At 35.8% G+C, this 16,026-nt stretch overlaps 1 protein-coding gene across 2 annotated transcripts; it reads right to left on the bottom strand.

Annotated features, from left to right (window-relative positions):
* Window positions 1-9,270, bottom strand: TMEM244 (transmembrane protein 244). Of its 2 annotated transcripts, none has more exons than XM_005518632.2 (6): window positions 9,168-9,270; window positions 6,937-7,022; window positions 6,257-6,330; window positions 3,225-3,350; window positions 1,716-1,760; window positions 1-793 (listed from the first exon to the last, which is right to left on the bottom strand). In XM_005518632.2, the coding sequence occupies exons 1-6, from the start codon at window positions 9,198-9,200 to the stop codon at window positions 699-701; spliced, it is 459 nt and encodes a 152-aa protein (XP_005518689.1). In that variant the 5' UTR covers window positions 9,201-9,270; the 3' UTR covers window positions 1-698. The 2 variants fall into 2 exon arrangements, with proteins under 2 accessions (XP_005518689.1, XP_087909684.1); XM_088053558.1 differs by having other exon boundaries at window positions 1-813; window positions 1,718-1,760.
* Window positions 9,271-16,026: the final 6,756 nt, after the last annotated feature.

Genomic DNA, 16,026 nt, shown 5'->3' with positions numbered 1-16,026 from the left:
GTAACATTTGCCTTTCCTCCTTTCAGCACAGGCAGACCATAAAGGAGTCATTAGTGGAAGCAAAAACAACCTGAAGCTTTTATAAAAAACATTTGCTTGTAGCACCCCTGGAAGAAAAAGGGTCAACCCAACATTAGGGGATACACCTCTGCCTCCTGTTGAGTTGGGCAGCTTCTAAGTGAGAGCTTTAAGATGGAATGAGGTGCAGAGACATGTGCTGTTCAACGATTCTTCTTTACCAGGAGTTTATCAGTAAAGACTGCTTTAAACCTACACTGATTTATGCCAGATAGGGAGACTTAAAAGTTTTTCAGTGCTTGTGAGAGGTCTGACAGCAGCTTGAATTAGAGTCAGCATTTCATGAAATACAACAGATAACAGGCACCCTGAAAGCATTGCATTCAAATAAATGTTTTCCTTCTGCTTGTAGGATTTTTTAGAAATGTTGCACCATTGCTCTAATCCTCCTTATGGCTTCTAAAAAAGAAACAGTGTGTCTAATTAGTTGATTAATAAAAAACGTACATACAAAAGATGGAAGTGATGAAATTGCCAAAAAAAATAAGATACAAGAGGTCAGGCAAGCTAAATATTAAGCTCACAGTTAAACAGTTGCTAACTTCAGTTCATTTTAATTACATTGATTATTGAAACAGTAGAATTCACATAGATATAAAGACAAGTTCTAATACTCCTTTTCAAAAGTCATCTAGAATTGGGTAAATGAAGTTGTCTTTGAACAAGAAATATGCCAAAATCTGTCCTCCAGAGATCATTGAAATTACTCCAGATCCTGAAAGAAAATATATGGTTGTTTTTTATTAATTTTTATAGTGGAATACAGACTTTATGATAAAATTTAAACCGAAATTCTTTTTTCTTCAATTAAAAAAAACCAAACCAGCTTTCCTGCTTAAACGTTTTACCCAAGGCTTTAACTACTTACAAAGACATCAACCTCCACTACTGCTAATGCAAATACAGTTGTAGGACAGGGAATATATCTATCTCTCCCCATCATTTAGGAATTTATTGCAGCTGTTGATCCTTGTTATCCATAATAAAAGAAAGAAGAACAGAAGCCAGTCCTTTCCCCTTAACTACTCCTTTTCAAGATAATCTACTTCTCATGTAAAAATCTGTGCTTCCAATTTAACAGAAAATTAAACATTCAGAAATGTAATTTTGCCATTCACTTTGAGGAAATGGGATGACTGAAATTCATCTCATCATAAGTACTTGTATATAATGTTTATAAAACTTGCCTCTGAAGGTACCTGTTTTTTTCCATTGATTTTAAGGGATATAAAGAAAGACTACAACATTGGACAACTTTCTTTCTGACACCTGAACTGAGAGAGATTTCTTCTTATTATAGATGAAATAAGTCATGATTAAGTCCTGACTAATTGAGATTAGTCAGGACTTAATCATGATTTATTTCAAGTCACATGTCTGCTGTTTGCAAGAGTAGTGTAAGATGAGCATATTTTGGCCTTAAAAGAGAGTATTTTTCTAAGGTGAGGAAAATCCTACTCCAGCATTATTTACCTGTGTCATTAAAAGATATATGAATGAAAAGCCTGTACTTTTTCTTTAAATGTTGACAATTCTCAGAGCGAGGCAACAGATATTTAATAGAAACTATTCATATTATAAACACTATTTTTTTACATAGATTTTAGCAACTTAAACTGTAAAGAATGAAATTATACCTAATGCCAGCCACCAATGTAGCATCAGAGGGAATTCAGACATAACTGCAAGAAGAAGAAAAGTAGAAATGTAAATTTTAAAACAGCTAGAATGGGGACAAGTAAGCAGAGCACTGTGCTATCAAATGTTTCATAGATTATATGTTTTACATATAGTGAAATGACAAATGCTTTAGGTCCTGACCAGTGCCTGCCTGGCCACACCCAAGCTGACCCACATCCCCACTGTGGGATAACTGCAGGGCCATTCTCCTACCCCATACTGCCTCCCCCCAAAGAACGCTGACAGAGGTGATAAAGGGGGCTGGGACACACACTGCATACGCTGACAGCTCAGGGTCAGCCAGCAGAGGTTTGGTTTGCCGTCTGAAGGAAGCAATGGTAAATCTGGGGCTGTTGGGACATCAAGATGCATCATCCAATATAATGACAGAAACTAACTCCCTGTATAAATTATGTACAAATGGGGGGTTTTTTGTAGTTTTTGTAAATTCCTTGATTTAAATACAAAAATTATTAATGGGGAATAACAGAAGTTTAAATTCCAGAACACTGAATTTAGTAGATGATAAATTATGCTTAATTTTCTAAGATAAAGTCTCTGTTGGTCACTGACTTAATTTTTCAGGGAACTGGGAAATCTCACATCTCTATAAAGTGCTAATAGACAAATGGACAAATCAATGGAAAATGGAAGATGAATCTCTTTACAGTAGGGAGGGCATCCTAATTTTTCAAAAATATTTTCTTTTTTCTGCATTCTAGAATAAACATTTTAACCTCATTGTTTAAAAAAAAAGGGAATTTCCCAATAGGAGTTTCTTTTATAGATATGAGATAGGGTCTGGCAAGGATAGAGTTAAAATATATTTCCTAATTAGCCATGGAAGCATTCTGCTAAACAGCATGAGAAGATGAGATTGCTAGGTGCTGGCAAAAAGATATGATGAGTCTCATTTACAGCAGCTAATTCTTTTCATTTTCTTTAAGAGGAAGAGTTTCATGGGGAAAAAGGATTTTCAGTGGTAAAAAGCTTCATTTTCCTCATGGAAATTTAGTTCAAATAATCTAACTTAAAACATTTGCTCTGACTTTGCTGAAGCAATACCCCATTTGCACTTGGAACTTGAGCTAAAGTGTTAATGAGTAGTTCTTAAAATATCCAGACATGAACAACTATTAATGTTTTCTTTTGAAAAAAACACACCTCCCAGATGCAGAAATTGTATCTAGCCTGGATCTGTTTGATATGAATTGTTAGAATATGAACTAAATCTCTGATTTTTAAATAAGAATATTGTGGTTAAAAATTCTGCAAAAAATCCAGAATTAAGTTTAAATGGGAAGATTTAAATAGAGGCATGAGTCAAATGGATGGAAAATAGAGATACATATGTATTTAGCTTTTAGGCATAATTAAATTAGTCCAATAATACATTAGATGAATCATAGTGGATTTTTTCTTCAACTTGTGATACTGTGCAAATATTTAGCAGTAAACCTACTTACCAACTGAAGTTATGATGATATGAATAATAGTAACTGTTACAGCATAGTCCCAAACCCATTCTTCCACAACCAGAGCAAACAGCAGACCACAAACGAAGAAAGTTATTTCCAAGGATATCACAAGAACTGTAAATGAAAATAGGATATTTTCACCAAACACGGTTTTGAAAGACTTCCTCTCATATTCCAAATGATAGCAATAAGAAGATAAAACACCTGAGATAGCTATGCAGATTTTTCTACAGGTCACTGAGGTCAGTTTTGGGCCCCTCACTACAAGACAGATATTGAGGTGCTGGAGTGTGCCCAGAGAGGAGCAGCAGAATGAAGGTTCTGGAACACAAGTCCTTTGAAGAGCAGCTGAGGCAGCTGGGAGTGGTGAGCCTGGAGAAAAGGAGTCTCAAGGGGGTCTTATCCCTCTCTACAACTGCCTGAGAGGAGGCTGTAGCCAGGTGGGGATGAGCTGCTTCTCCCAGGCAACCAGCAACAGGAGGAGCAGAAATGGCCATAAGTTGTACCAGGGGAGGTATAGATTGGGTATTAGGAAACCTTTTTTCACAGAAAAGGCTGTGAATCTTTGGAACTGCCCATGGAAGTGGTGGAGTCTCCATCTCTGGAAGTACTTAAAAAAGACTGTGGATATGATACTCTGTAATGGTGAACATGAACATGATGGTGGTGCCACACTGATGATTGGACTTAGTGATCTTAAAAATCTTTTTCAACCTAGATGGTTCTGTGATTCTATTAAATATTATGCTTATGTTTTCCATACAAAGATATTTTTTTTTTGCCACAGACATCTGTGTGGGTTGTAACCTGATTTGCCTATAGACTTTAAAATATTATATATTTTATATAAAAACACGTAATAACAGGATTATGACCAGTGATAGCACTATGACTGATTTACGTAGCCTAGATGAGAAATTTGAAGAAAATTTTCCTTAGGGACCATCCACATTCTTTGCATATGGTGCCAAGTAGATTTGTTTGGTACTGACATAGGTAATTTTTTTCTCAAACAAAACAAAATTGTGTGGTTAAGGGGTTATGCTTGGTGAGAAACTTCATCGCTTCTTCCCTTCATTGTATCATATATTTCTATGGTATATGTACCAAAATATCTACATCTACATCTCTCTATACATATATTTCTATCTCAGAACAATTTAAAGACAAGACATAGAAAGGGAGGTAGAGCAGAGAGCCTAGCATCCCTACAAGCAGGAGCCTGGCTTTTCTTGGTGCTGTGTGGCTATGTGGGCTAGCAGGGGCTTGCATGGAAAATGTTTCATGTCCCTTCTGCTTCAGTCCTGAGTTCACATACAACAGGCCATAAACATGAGTTTGTAATTCAGATAATTGTCCATCTAAATGCAATCTGTTCTTCTTTTTAAGTACATGGGCATATAAAAGTAATGTTTTATTGGAATTTTTTATTTTTCTTACTGTTGCAATAACCTAATCCCTATGATTGCCATAACTGACAGTAGAGAGACCATATTTCTTTTTTTTTTTTTTTCATTTAATTTATACACTGAAATTTACTTTGGCAGCATTTTGTGCCCTCCAATTTTATTATTTTATTTAGAGGGTCTATTACTCCCTACTGATGGATGGATCTTCCAATGAGCAGCTTAAAAAAAATCTAAAAAAAATAAGAAAAATATAACTGGAAAAACCTCATGTGGTTAGGAAAGTGGGAAATAAGACTTAAAAATTAATGTTTCACAATGCGTTATAATATGTTTTGTTTATCGTATTTAATGAATCCCTTTAAATTATGCCAGTAATTTAGTAATTTAGAAAGGGGTTTTAATGTAGGCAAATGCTCTGGAAACTTTTTTACAAAACTGGGAATCTAGAAAGGATATACTGAGTTGATTTCCATCTTTATTTTGAGATTATCTTAAGACAGAATTCTGTTTTTAACAGGAATGAGTGAAACTCCAGAGTAAACAAAGTCTCATTTGCAACATCATTTAGACATCTTTTGACTCTATGCCCTTGGGTTTTAAACAGATGCTCTTATGTTCTGTGCTTCCATGTCATTTTCATGGATGGACAGAAAGGAGGATGGGATGCTAATTGATGGTATGAAATAGCTGCTGTCTTTGGCATATAAACATGTTGCAACAAACTGACTGATAAAAATTGTAGGGAAAAAATCATGTTACCTGATACAGTAATTGCATGTCGTCCTGAAAATAATTTTAATGGAATATGCTTTAATTTTTTTTTTTTTTCCCCACTGGCATAACATAAATGTTCTTTCTTCATCTGAAATTGGTATTAACACTGTATAAACATCCGTGCATTTTCATTACTCTTTTAACCTACAAACTAACCAATTTACTTTTGAACTTTATGTATTTTACTGACAGATTATGAGGTTTGCCTTTGTAAAATAGATTACAAATCTGGTAAAATTTTATGTATGCATGCAATTTTTTAGGAATGACAGTTTAGCAAAAAGAATGTATTTTGAGAGCTTCAGAATCATTGCAGAAATTTGTATTAGGATTTATAAAGGTACTTTTAGGGATTGAGCTACAATCAAATTCTGATATTTTAATGCCCACTGTATTCAAGCATTACCAAAGCAAAATTGCCATTACTTAAATGTGACCCTTTTCTCTGATCTGAATCCAGTGATTCATAAGAAATTTGCTGCAGTATGAAAATTAAATTAAACAACTTTGTGGAGGAACTTGATATAGGTAATTGTTCTGCAATGAAAATGAATCATCGTGGCAAAGCAGGACATTTTCTTCTGATGATGCAAGATGAGAAGAAGAACTCAACAAAAAGCCTAAAATTCACTTGAATGTTAAGTAGCAGTACAGAAATGAGAAGCTCTGGCAAGATGCATAAACATTTAATTGCAGTGTAGTTAAAATACAGAAATCATTGGTATTACTAAAACAGCTTTAAAATACTGTCCATTGGAAGACAAGTTTACATCTATATGCAATATATTTTCTTGAGTGAGGGGAAAAAAAATAAAAAGAGAAACAAACTTCAGTTACCTAAATAATATGGGTTAATCCATGAGGGATTTGTTTTAAAATCAAAAGGTGCCAAACCATCCAACATTTTAATCCTGTGGAAACAAAATTAATACATTTAAACAGGGAGTTTTAGTAATCTCTTAGTGATTACACGACATATTATGAGAGTTTTTAAATAGGATTTCAAATGGCATACTCTGCGTTTTTGCAAGCTCGCTAAGTCCCATTCTGAGTTGTGGTTTTGCCCTTGCTCACTTTTATTTAAGATGTTTGGTGCTATGCATGCTAATCAGTAACTTCTTAGGGGGATATAATTTGTCTTTTTCATTGACTATAAAATCTTTATTTTCCTTTTTTTCATGTCATCTTTTCTCTTACATTCATTAATTTACATGGTACAACTGCAAGGAAGAGTATTAGAATCAACATTTTATATTAGTTTTGAGTCTCCACTTGCCAATTTGTGCACTTGGAAGAAAGTTCAGGTACAACAATTCAACTGAATTTGAAAAATTATGTTCACAGAATAACCAGGCCAGAATGCCTCCAGTCTAGATGCTTCCTTTAAATAGACATACTTAAAGGAATATGTACCCATGAGGTTCATATTCCTTTAAATATCTTTTAATTTTTAAATTAAAAATTTAAAATTTAGTCTGATATGCCAGCATATCAGACTAAAGACAGGGAGATCATACCTGAATACTGCAAAGCACACAGAGAGGACCACATAATACACAGTGTAGAAAACTATTATGCATATCAACAGGTTCACCAGAACGACCTGCAAAAGGGCATAAAACAGTAAAACCTAAAACCATGTTAACATAAGGCATTCTCAGAAAATAATTTTAGGTTTCTATCCAAAAAAAAAGTGAAAAAGAGTTTATAAAATAAAACATTTAGGGAGGATTTTTGCTGTTGCTGCGTACACAAATGTGCTAAAAGCTCATTGGTACATTTCAGCTCCGAATGTGTGGCTATAATGTATGGCTTTGTTTCTATCACGTATTGTTGTATACCTGCTATATATACAATTTAAAATTGTTGCTAAAAGGAGAAGGACATTTCTTGACAGTTATTAAGAAATTAAGAAGATACAGAGAAGAGACTCAAAAGGGAGCTGTAGCTAGAAATGTTTGGGGGTTTTCTTCATTAGGGCTACAATCCTAAAGAGGTCAATCTGTTTAGCTCCAAGGGATGATTTGATTATGATGGATAAGTACCTTCACAGAAAATACCAGGTACTTAAGGGGTCTTTAATCTATCAGAAAAGACACAAGAAGTAAACAGTTACAAGTTCTAGCTAGACAAATTGGAAAGATGCAGGAAGGACATCTTGACTTGTAAAGGTAGTTACCCAAAGGAACAAAATCTCTTTGGAAATAAGATATCCTGCTAAGCAGTAGTAGATGCTTCTGAGGATGAAACTTCAACTCCAACATTAATTTCTGGCCTTAATTCTTTGAGTAGTTGTGTGGTAGGTAATGTATTTACAGAAGCATCCAACATTGACAGAAGTGGGAACACTGTGAATATATCAAACCACCTATTTTTATATTGATATATGTTGTAAAGCATTAAATATTGAAGACTGCATCTATCTCCCACAAGAAGAGAGAGACTAAGGACCTTTAGTTTCTAATGCAACAGGAGATAAACCCATCATGCCTGTAGAAACTGATATTTGTCAATAAGAAAAAGTCTAGGACTGTCTTACTATTTTTATTTTTTTTCCCTATGTCAAAACAAAGCCAAGCAAAAACCGAGAACTATTAATCTCTTCAGCCACATTTGTTTGTAGGCTAAATTCAGCTCCTTTGTACTGCCTGTATTCTTATTCTAAATGAAAATTGGCCAAATAACCCATTTGATCCCTTCTTTTCGACAGTGCACACCATCACTGTGGTAATGGTAATTAACTACAATGTCATGTCTAAGTTTGGCATGCTGCCTCCTCCTCCTCTGAACACAACTTCAAGCATTGGAAGTTTAATGTTTGGCACATTTTTGGTGGGAATCTTTTTTGTTTCATTGCTCTGGGCAGCTGCACTTTTCCTGGGATTCTCCTTTATCCCTTGCCCCTCCTTTTTGCAACTGCCTCTTGGAAGCCTTATCTGCCCTAGATGGGGATTGGTACAGTAATAAAAGTGGTGAGAGAGGACTGAAGGGAAAATCACACAGCTGCAGGATGGCTGTGAGACAATGACCTATTGACCTGTAACTACAGTAGGCGAATTCCTAGCCTGGAAGTCAGCAACAAACTTTCATTGGCATCAAAGGCACAGTATTTTTCTCTTTGTACCTAGAATATTCTTAATCCCTGTTTTAGGGATGTTGTGGGGTATAGTATGCTTTGCTCACTTGAGTAAGCCAAGGAAATGCACACAACACAAAAATGAAAACACTGAATATTTTCCAGTTTTATCACATTCTACCTCATTTTTTTTTATTTGACCTAGCCACAGAACGTTAAACATTTTTTTTTTTTTGCTCTTTTTTAATCTGAGAATACTTTTATTTTCAATCTATTTTCCCCTTTCTAGATCTTCTGGTATTTCAAATCAAAAAACTCACAAGTTAAAATCTGCAGGATTATTCATTATATGTCAAAACAACTTAAAGAATCTTAGGAAATCACTGGTGACATCAAATGTAAAATTTTATGACACTTCGAAGAATTTTATCTCCTAAGTGGATCAACATCACATATTTGAAATCCTTTTTATAAGATGTACTTTGCAGTACTTGCTGCCAGCACTATAGGATAGAGTATCCCCTTAATTTGGGGTTTTATATAAGAAGAGAACATTGAAGAACAGTCTGTAAGAATGAAAGCAACAGCTCATTCCAGCCCCACAGCAATTGTCTAATTCTCTAATACTATCTGGTGACATATACAACACTAAATAATCTCAATTCCCTTTACCTTGGTTTCAGCAGTTTTGACCTTGAGAGCCATGGACACATGATGAGTGAAAGGAAGTGCTGTTGCTATACTCCGTATGCCATCTTTAGCAGGAAGAAGCAGCTGGTTTTCACCCCAAAAAATATTCTAATGGGTAAGTATAGGACAGGGTAGGGTGAGGTGAGTTGATTGGATTAAACTGATTTGAGACAGAAGACATCTGTGAGCTAAATGTAAGCCGCTGAAGAGCAGAGAGAAAATCCTGCTTGCTCATCCAGTGTTCGTACTTTTGTAGCTACAGTCAGCCAAAGCATATCTAAAATAAAATTTGGCTATTTAGACACAACATTATTATTCTTTTCTACCTTTTAATTGCCTTTTTTTCAGCATTCATGTGATCACAGTTCCTTGGCTTTATTATAACTTCCTACTTTTAATTATCTTTTACCTTTTCTAAGATTAATTCCATTGACTATAGATGTGAAGTGGTACATTCTTCACAATGCTCTTTGCTAACATTTTTCTTCTGACTATCACTTTATTACATCAAGTATAATTCACATTAAATTAGGTATAATTAAGTTAAGAAATTCCAGACTTATGTTATGACTCTTTTTTTTCCTGAACTGTATTTTGTTCCTTCAGTAGAATGAAATTTAGTGTGCTTTAAAGCACATCCAACTTTTAGTGAGCAATTCCTTAATAGATTCAAATTTGACTTTTTACAGGCACATTATGATTCAGTATGCTGTGTTATTTGGAAAAAGAAGATGCTTCTGAAACTGAACCAAGAATGAACTTTTTTTTTTCTGCTGACACTAACATAGTATGTGCAAATTTCATTAGGGTTTTTTATGCTTTTTTAGTCATACAAAATAAATGTTATCTGCTCTAAAATGCAGTCTGCACTCGGCAAACAAGAGCTTTCACTCATAGATTTGATAGCTCCAGATTGTGAATACTGTCAGGGAAATTACTGGTGGTATTGTGTGAAATTCCTTCCAGTGCAAAAATACTAGCATAAAAATCTGTACATCAGTAAAGTCCTATTTGAGGGCTGAAGTGATGACAAAGGGATATACTGAAACAAAATAAAAAATACCTAAACTAAATTGCTTAAACAGTTGCAACAGTCAGAGGTAGTAAATAAATGAAGAAATAATTGCTTTAATAATTAAAAATATTTTAAAAGGAGAAAAAGGATTCATTCAAAGAGCACACTATCTACCCCAAAGAATCAGCTGAAAACAGCCATGACCTAAAATTAATCTACATAAACTTTTTCAGTAGGTATAACTAGCAAGATAATTGAAAAAGTAGTGGGTTGCATTAATCTCAGATAACTATTTAACATAACAAGAGTTTACATTCACTGACTTCTTCACAAAAGATCGATTTAACCAAAGACTGCTGATAGAAACAAAGTCAACAAGTTTGACTGAAATGTAATTGAACCTGTAGGCATGGATTTGCTGGGCAGACTAAGAGGTTCTTCCCATTCCTATTGCACAGTTTAAAACTTCAATACTCTGAGAGAACAGATAATATTTCTATCACACCCTTGTTTCAAGTCTGTAAGCACTTGAATTGTGGTAACCCAGTGAACAGGAGCAAATCAAACTTGGCAGTGGCAGAAAGTGTGTGTGACCCAAAATACTGACTAAGTCACTCACTAGTGAATGTCAGCTATAAAGGTGATGCTGTTAGCTACATGTTGAGATAATGGAATAATGACTTTTTGTATTTTTTATTTTCTTAAAATTTACTGGATCGGCTGCAAGAAAAATGACAACAATTCAGCAGAGAGAGACAAAAGAGAAGTTTTCATGGAATTTAAAATAAATTATCTAGTTGGTTTCAACAAGCCCTACTTTTAAATAAATACTTTTTTATTTTGTTCGTTACACTAACAAACTTTATTAGGACTAGGTGAGGAAAAATTAAAAAAAAAAAAACTGCATTATTTTTGAACTCCTAGAGTTTGTGCTGGTTTGCTTGTTTGTGGAAACACACAGGAAAGAGTTACTTAGATAGGATAACAATACCTGACCCTCACATGCTTGACGACACTTAGTAAAAACTATATATTATTTGACATTGGCTGTGCACATATACTCTCTTTGTAATGACATTGTAATGGACAATATCCAAGATACATCCAAAAAACCATAACAGCAGAAAATCATGGATTGGGGTACACCTTTTAAAAGTGAAATGAACAATACTTCAATAGGGCAGTAATTCTTCTTAAGAATATGATAATGGCATCTAATAGTACCAAGGCAATACCTTGTTCCTATCTGCTACCTGTGCCAAAACAAAAAGTCAAACTTAATAATGAACCATGAGGAAAATTTTATAAAGCTTACAGCTAAGTTTGCTGCCTAAGCTTGTTATTTAGGGTTTGTTTTTCTGGGTTTTGGCTTTTCTTAGAATGTTACCATTTACACCCACAATTTGTGATGCTGTCAAATAGTATTGCAAAAATAATTAACGACAATTTGAAGAACTGTATCATACATACAGAAATATTACCAGAATATCTCATGGAAAAGAACAGGTAATTTGTGTTACTGTTAAGATGATTGATTGATTTAAGGCTCTGTGCCTTAAAAAGTCATGCTAGATCAGGAAGCACATTTCTTAGGAAATTCCAAAACCTAAAGAAAAGTTTTAAAATCAGAGAAATTGCTAAATGCCAAGTTTTAGATTAGTTTGGTTTAGATTTATTATCCTGAAATCTTTTTAAGAATTTGGAGAGCTCAACCAAATGGATGCAGACTGGATTGTGTGGTGAGAAATTTTTAGTTTACTGGAGGATTACATCAAAACATATGTACTCTGTCTCCATCTGCTGATAGGGAAGAACTACACTTATATTGCATGTGAGGATAGAAGAGCTTGGAAAAATAAATGGTGGACACTATTTTTGTGGCTGGAAGTGATTGGCAGAACCTGTCAATGCAGTGAAGGGAACGAGCATTTCTTCACTTGGAACATGCCGTGGCTGAATAGAGCTTAGTTGTGTCCAGTGAAAGACAGCCCCTACAGTTTGGCATTGGTCACATATGCATTGTACAGCCTCAGCATGACAGCTGGACTCCCATATGGGAGGAGACAGAATCATGTGAGGTCCAGACTCTACTACCATGAGCACTAAAGCAATTAGATTCTTTCCTTCTTCAACCTCTGTTGCAGATGCATTTTAAGGGATGAGAAATCTGAGAATTAGGTGGCAGGAGTCTTCTTGGAATGTATCAGTTTATTATTACTTTCAAATTTTGTTGATTTGCTTTTAACAATGACCCTATTCCTGGTAATATAATATAAAAAAACTTAAAATGTAATTGATTAAATAAGAGGTGAATTTTAGGAACTCTCAGCTTCTGAAAAGTTGTCTCCTTGAATTTCTGTATTAAAGGTTACAAATTCTAAAATGTTCCTAGAACCAAAAGAATTAAACTCAAAAACTGGTATATAATTCTTTCTGACTAGAAAACTGAAAATGAATTGGATTCTTTTTAGAAATAATTAACCCCAATGAGCTACTTGTATCTAAGGAGTTGATTTAATTAATAGCAAAAATAGTAAACAACATCTTTTGTTTTGTTAACTGACACTGTTGGCTTTGTGAACAAGTTCAATATAAAGCTTGAAAACATTGGCAAAGAAACCAATTTAGTAGGCTTTATTTATTCAAACTAGAAATTAATTTTATTGTTTGTGAATGGTGTGGGATTGATAGAACTGAAAATGAAGTCTTCTGTTTATCCAGAGAGAAGCTATAACACAATTGTACCAATGTAAACTTTCCACTCTGGCCCCACTGTATGTCTAAGAAATTTTAATTGTCTTTATTTAAAAGAAAAAAAACAAATCAATATTTGGCCTTTCTGCTGAGAAGCTAAATGTGCTGACAAGCCTACAATTTGAAGATATTCTGGCATTTCCACCAGTGTTAGTGGGAATTTTTGGTAAGTACAGAGAAGTACTGAAAAATCCCTTTAGGACTAAGCCCACAAAAACTGAGGAGCTGTGAAATTGCTGCTACAGTTAGAGGAAAATACATCATGTGGGATCAAACACTTGGAGGAAAGGCTGCTGCACCTCCATGCTCCCAAGACCAGAGAGTATCTAGGCTGTGTGCAAGCACACACACTCCCACCCCACACAGCATATGTATACGTGCAAACACATCACATATATGCGTGTATGAACAAGTGTATGTGGATGTCACACAGCTCAGAGGCCACTTGCACACACACAGACACCACCAGTGGTCTCATTCTGCTCCCATCGTTGTCTGAGTAGGTAGGAAGCCCATCAGTGAGAAGACACATTTACACATATGGAGAGGTAGCTGTGACCCAGCTCCAGAGGCTAGATCAGCACACTGTCTGCCCAGTAGCTGGCATCCTGATCCCAGTTTCTCCAGTTGCTGAGACTAGGACATACTCACCCCTGTGACTTCAGCCCCAGTCCAGTTTCTGGTCCAGACTCACACTCAAACACACTTTGCCACACTTCTTCTTTCACCAGTCACCTTTTCCAGCCTTTGGTTCCACCCTTAAACATCTCATTATAAATACTGGACAACCCCAGAAAACACTCTTCCCCTGCATGCCATACTGCAGGGGAACTTTAGCCTGAAAAGCGATTCAGAGAGAAGCTCCAAGTGACTCATCTTGATGGGTTTCCACACCTGGGCAAAGGGGACGAAGTTCTCCTGACAAAAACCTGGAAGGTGTTTGCTCCTCTCACAGGCTGTAATTTCTGTTCCAGCCTGCCATTGAATGTCAGAGCTTCCCTGGGCTTGCAGAGATGGATCAGTGTTTCCACTTGATGGGCCTGGGATTAGCCCACCATGGTACTGAGCTTCCTCTCTGACACTGTCTCTCACTGCTCTCTCTCACGGGTATGCCAACAGGCTGTTATATCATCTAACAGCTGCCAAGCCTGGTTTTCCACCATTAAAACAAGTTGAAATCTAGCTGATAGGATATTACAGGTGATCTTGGATTGGCTGAGCAGTTAATGGGATTATCTGTGGTATGGCTGATTCAACTATGAATTGTATACTTTATGTGAAATGTTAGCAAGTGGCCGCCCGCTCTGTGTACACGGGTACACCAGTGCCATGGATGCTCCTGGGCCACGAGGCATGGCATGAGTGGTGTGCCCTCACTCCATCAGACAGAATGACTCCCCACAAACCACATGGGAAGCATAACCAGGGCCTGTGCCATCCTCCCCAGCTGTGCTAGCCAGAATGGACAAGAACTTTTCCTGCAACCATTCAATTCAATGTGTCATCCCATTTCTACACCCAGGAATGTTCCCAGTCACTGTTTCAATTTACTGGAGTGGATATAACTGTCATAGATGTCACTCTTTTAATTTTCTGGGGTAGATGCAACTGTAGAGCTCTACAACATGACCTGTCTCATTTTTGTTCTTTATAGCAAGGTATCCCCAGCATAGCAATATGTGGCACTAATTAATGATCTCTTTTTGGTTTGGAGATACACTGGGATTGATTTGGCACAGAAACTGAACTCTTTTTTCATTTGCACAAGCGTACCTTCTGATTGAACAGCTGATTCCAGCATGGGCAAGGTAGCAGAAAGAAATTTGCACTGCCAATAGCTATCATAAACCTGTTAATATACCGCTGGAGAATTGCTGGGGAAAGACTATTGGGTACACTTACATGTTCACACGTTTCCCTTTGCTCTCTGGAGTTTAAATACACCTGCTTCAGTGCTTTTGCACTGGGTTCTTAGGATTATGAAGTAAATTATTCTGCGTGCATTTTGTCCTGTTCATGGAGTATGCTTTTTCTGTTTATTAGTACCTGGGGAAAGTGATAGTTTTAGGAGGAGCAAGCTTGTGAGAAAGAGATATCTGTCTAGAGGAGTCAGGATAAATGATGTATTTTCTTATTAGATTGAAAAGTGCCACAAATCCATGATTTTTGTTATTTGCTATCTTTCGTTTGAACTCATCCTTCTAATATGAGAAAACAGAGGAATTCTAAAGCTGATCTGATGTGGAATAAACCACATCGAGGGTGAATTTCCATCTGCAAAATTTTCTCATTTATCTTGATTTTTCTGCAGTCATATTTACACTGTATTTGCCTAGAAAATAAAAACGTGTGCTGGTGAAACAGTTGCATTACTCACACGCTTCAGTTCAGCAGGTTTGAAAATGAGAGCAAAGACGGTGCTGAGGCATTGTCTCGCTCTAGAGAGAAATTTCTTCCATTTACAAGTAAAAGGATACTTTTCCCAACCTTATACTCCAAAAGCAATTTTGAATCTTCAGGTCAAGCACTTTAATACATCAGACAGCTTCTGCCCTCGGTTACACCTGTTGCATTTCATTATCTTCTGTTCAGCCCTAATTACATATAGACAAACTCATTCACTTGACCTTGCTGACCCTGCCATTAGAACTTTAATTAACTCTTGTAACCATGATTCATGGCCCAGAACAGAATGCAAGTCACTTTATCACAGCTAGATTGGTAAATGGGGCTAAAGTATATTTTCAATGAATTGAACATTTGTCTGTGATCAGTGAATAGGAGGTTGAGTACAGATGCATTCAGTAACCCAATGAAACATCCATGTATATTTATAGTTTTGACGACTACAGTGCAAGCAGACATATCATTAAGCTCTGAAACATGATAAATGTTGTCATCTAAAGAAATTTTACTCAATTTTAGTGCTCCTCTGACATTAAATCCAGCTGATATTTGTCAGAAAACAAACAAACAAAATTGTATTTATGACATCTCCAAAATGCATGTCAACAGCTCTTTAGTACAACTCCAGTTTAATAGAATTCATTATTAAATGGCTTTCTGCACGGT

The sequence above is a fragment of the Pseudopodoces humilis genome, chromosome 3 (genome assembly GCF_049639895.1).
Source record: "Pseudopodoces humilis isolate 2021_Gansu_Grassland_sample_001 chromosome 3, ASM4963989v1, whole genome shotgun sequence".
NCBI lineage: Eukaryota > Metazoa > Chordata > Aves > Passeriformes > Paridae > Pseudopodoces > Pseudopodoces humilis.
The sequence above is the reverse complement of the archived record's forward strand: the minus strand, read 5'-3'. Positions and strand labels throughout refer to the sequence as shown.

What these genes read in the sequence shown, in the direction of transcription:
- TMEM244 (XM_088053558.1), bottom strand. Translation starts at nt 9,200, where the DNA reads ATGGCTCTCAAGGTCAAAACTGCTGAAACCAAG. An exon ending in GATTAACCCATATTATTTAG is followed by an intron (nt 3,351 to 6,256) that starts GTAACTGAAGTT and finishes TTTCATTTACAG; the next exon opens with TTCTTGTGATATCCTTGGAA. An exon ending in CTACATTGGTGGCTGGCATT is followed by an intron (nt 814 to 1,717) that starts AGGTATAATTTC and finishes TTAATAAAAAAC; the next exon opens with AACCATATATTTTCTTTCAG.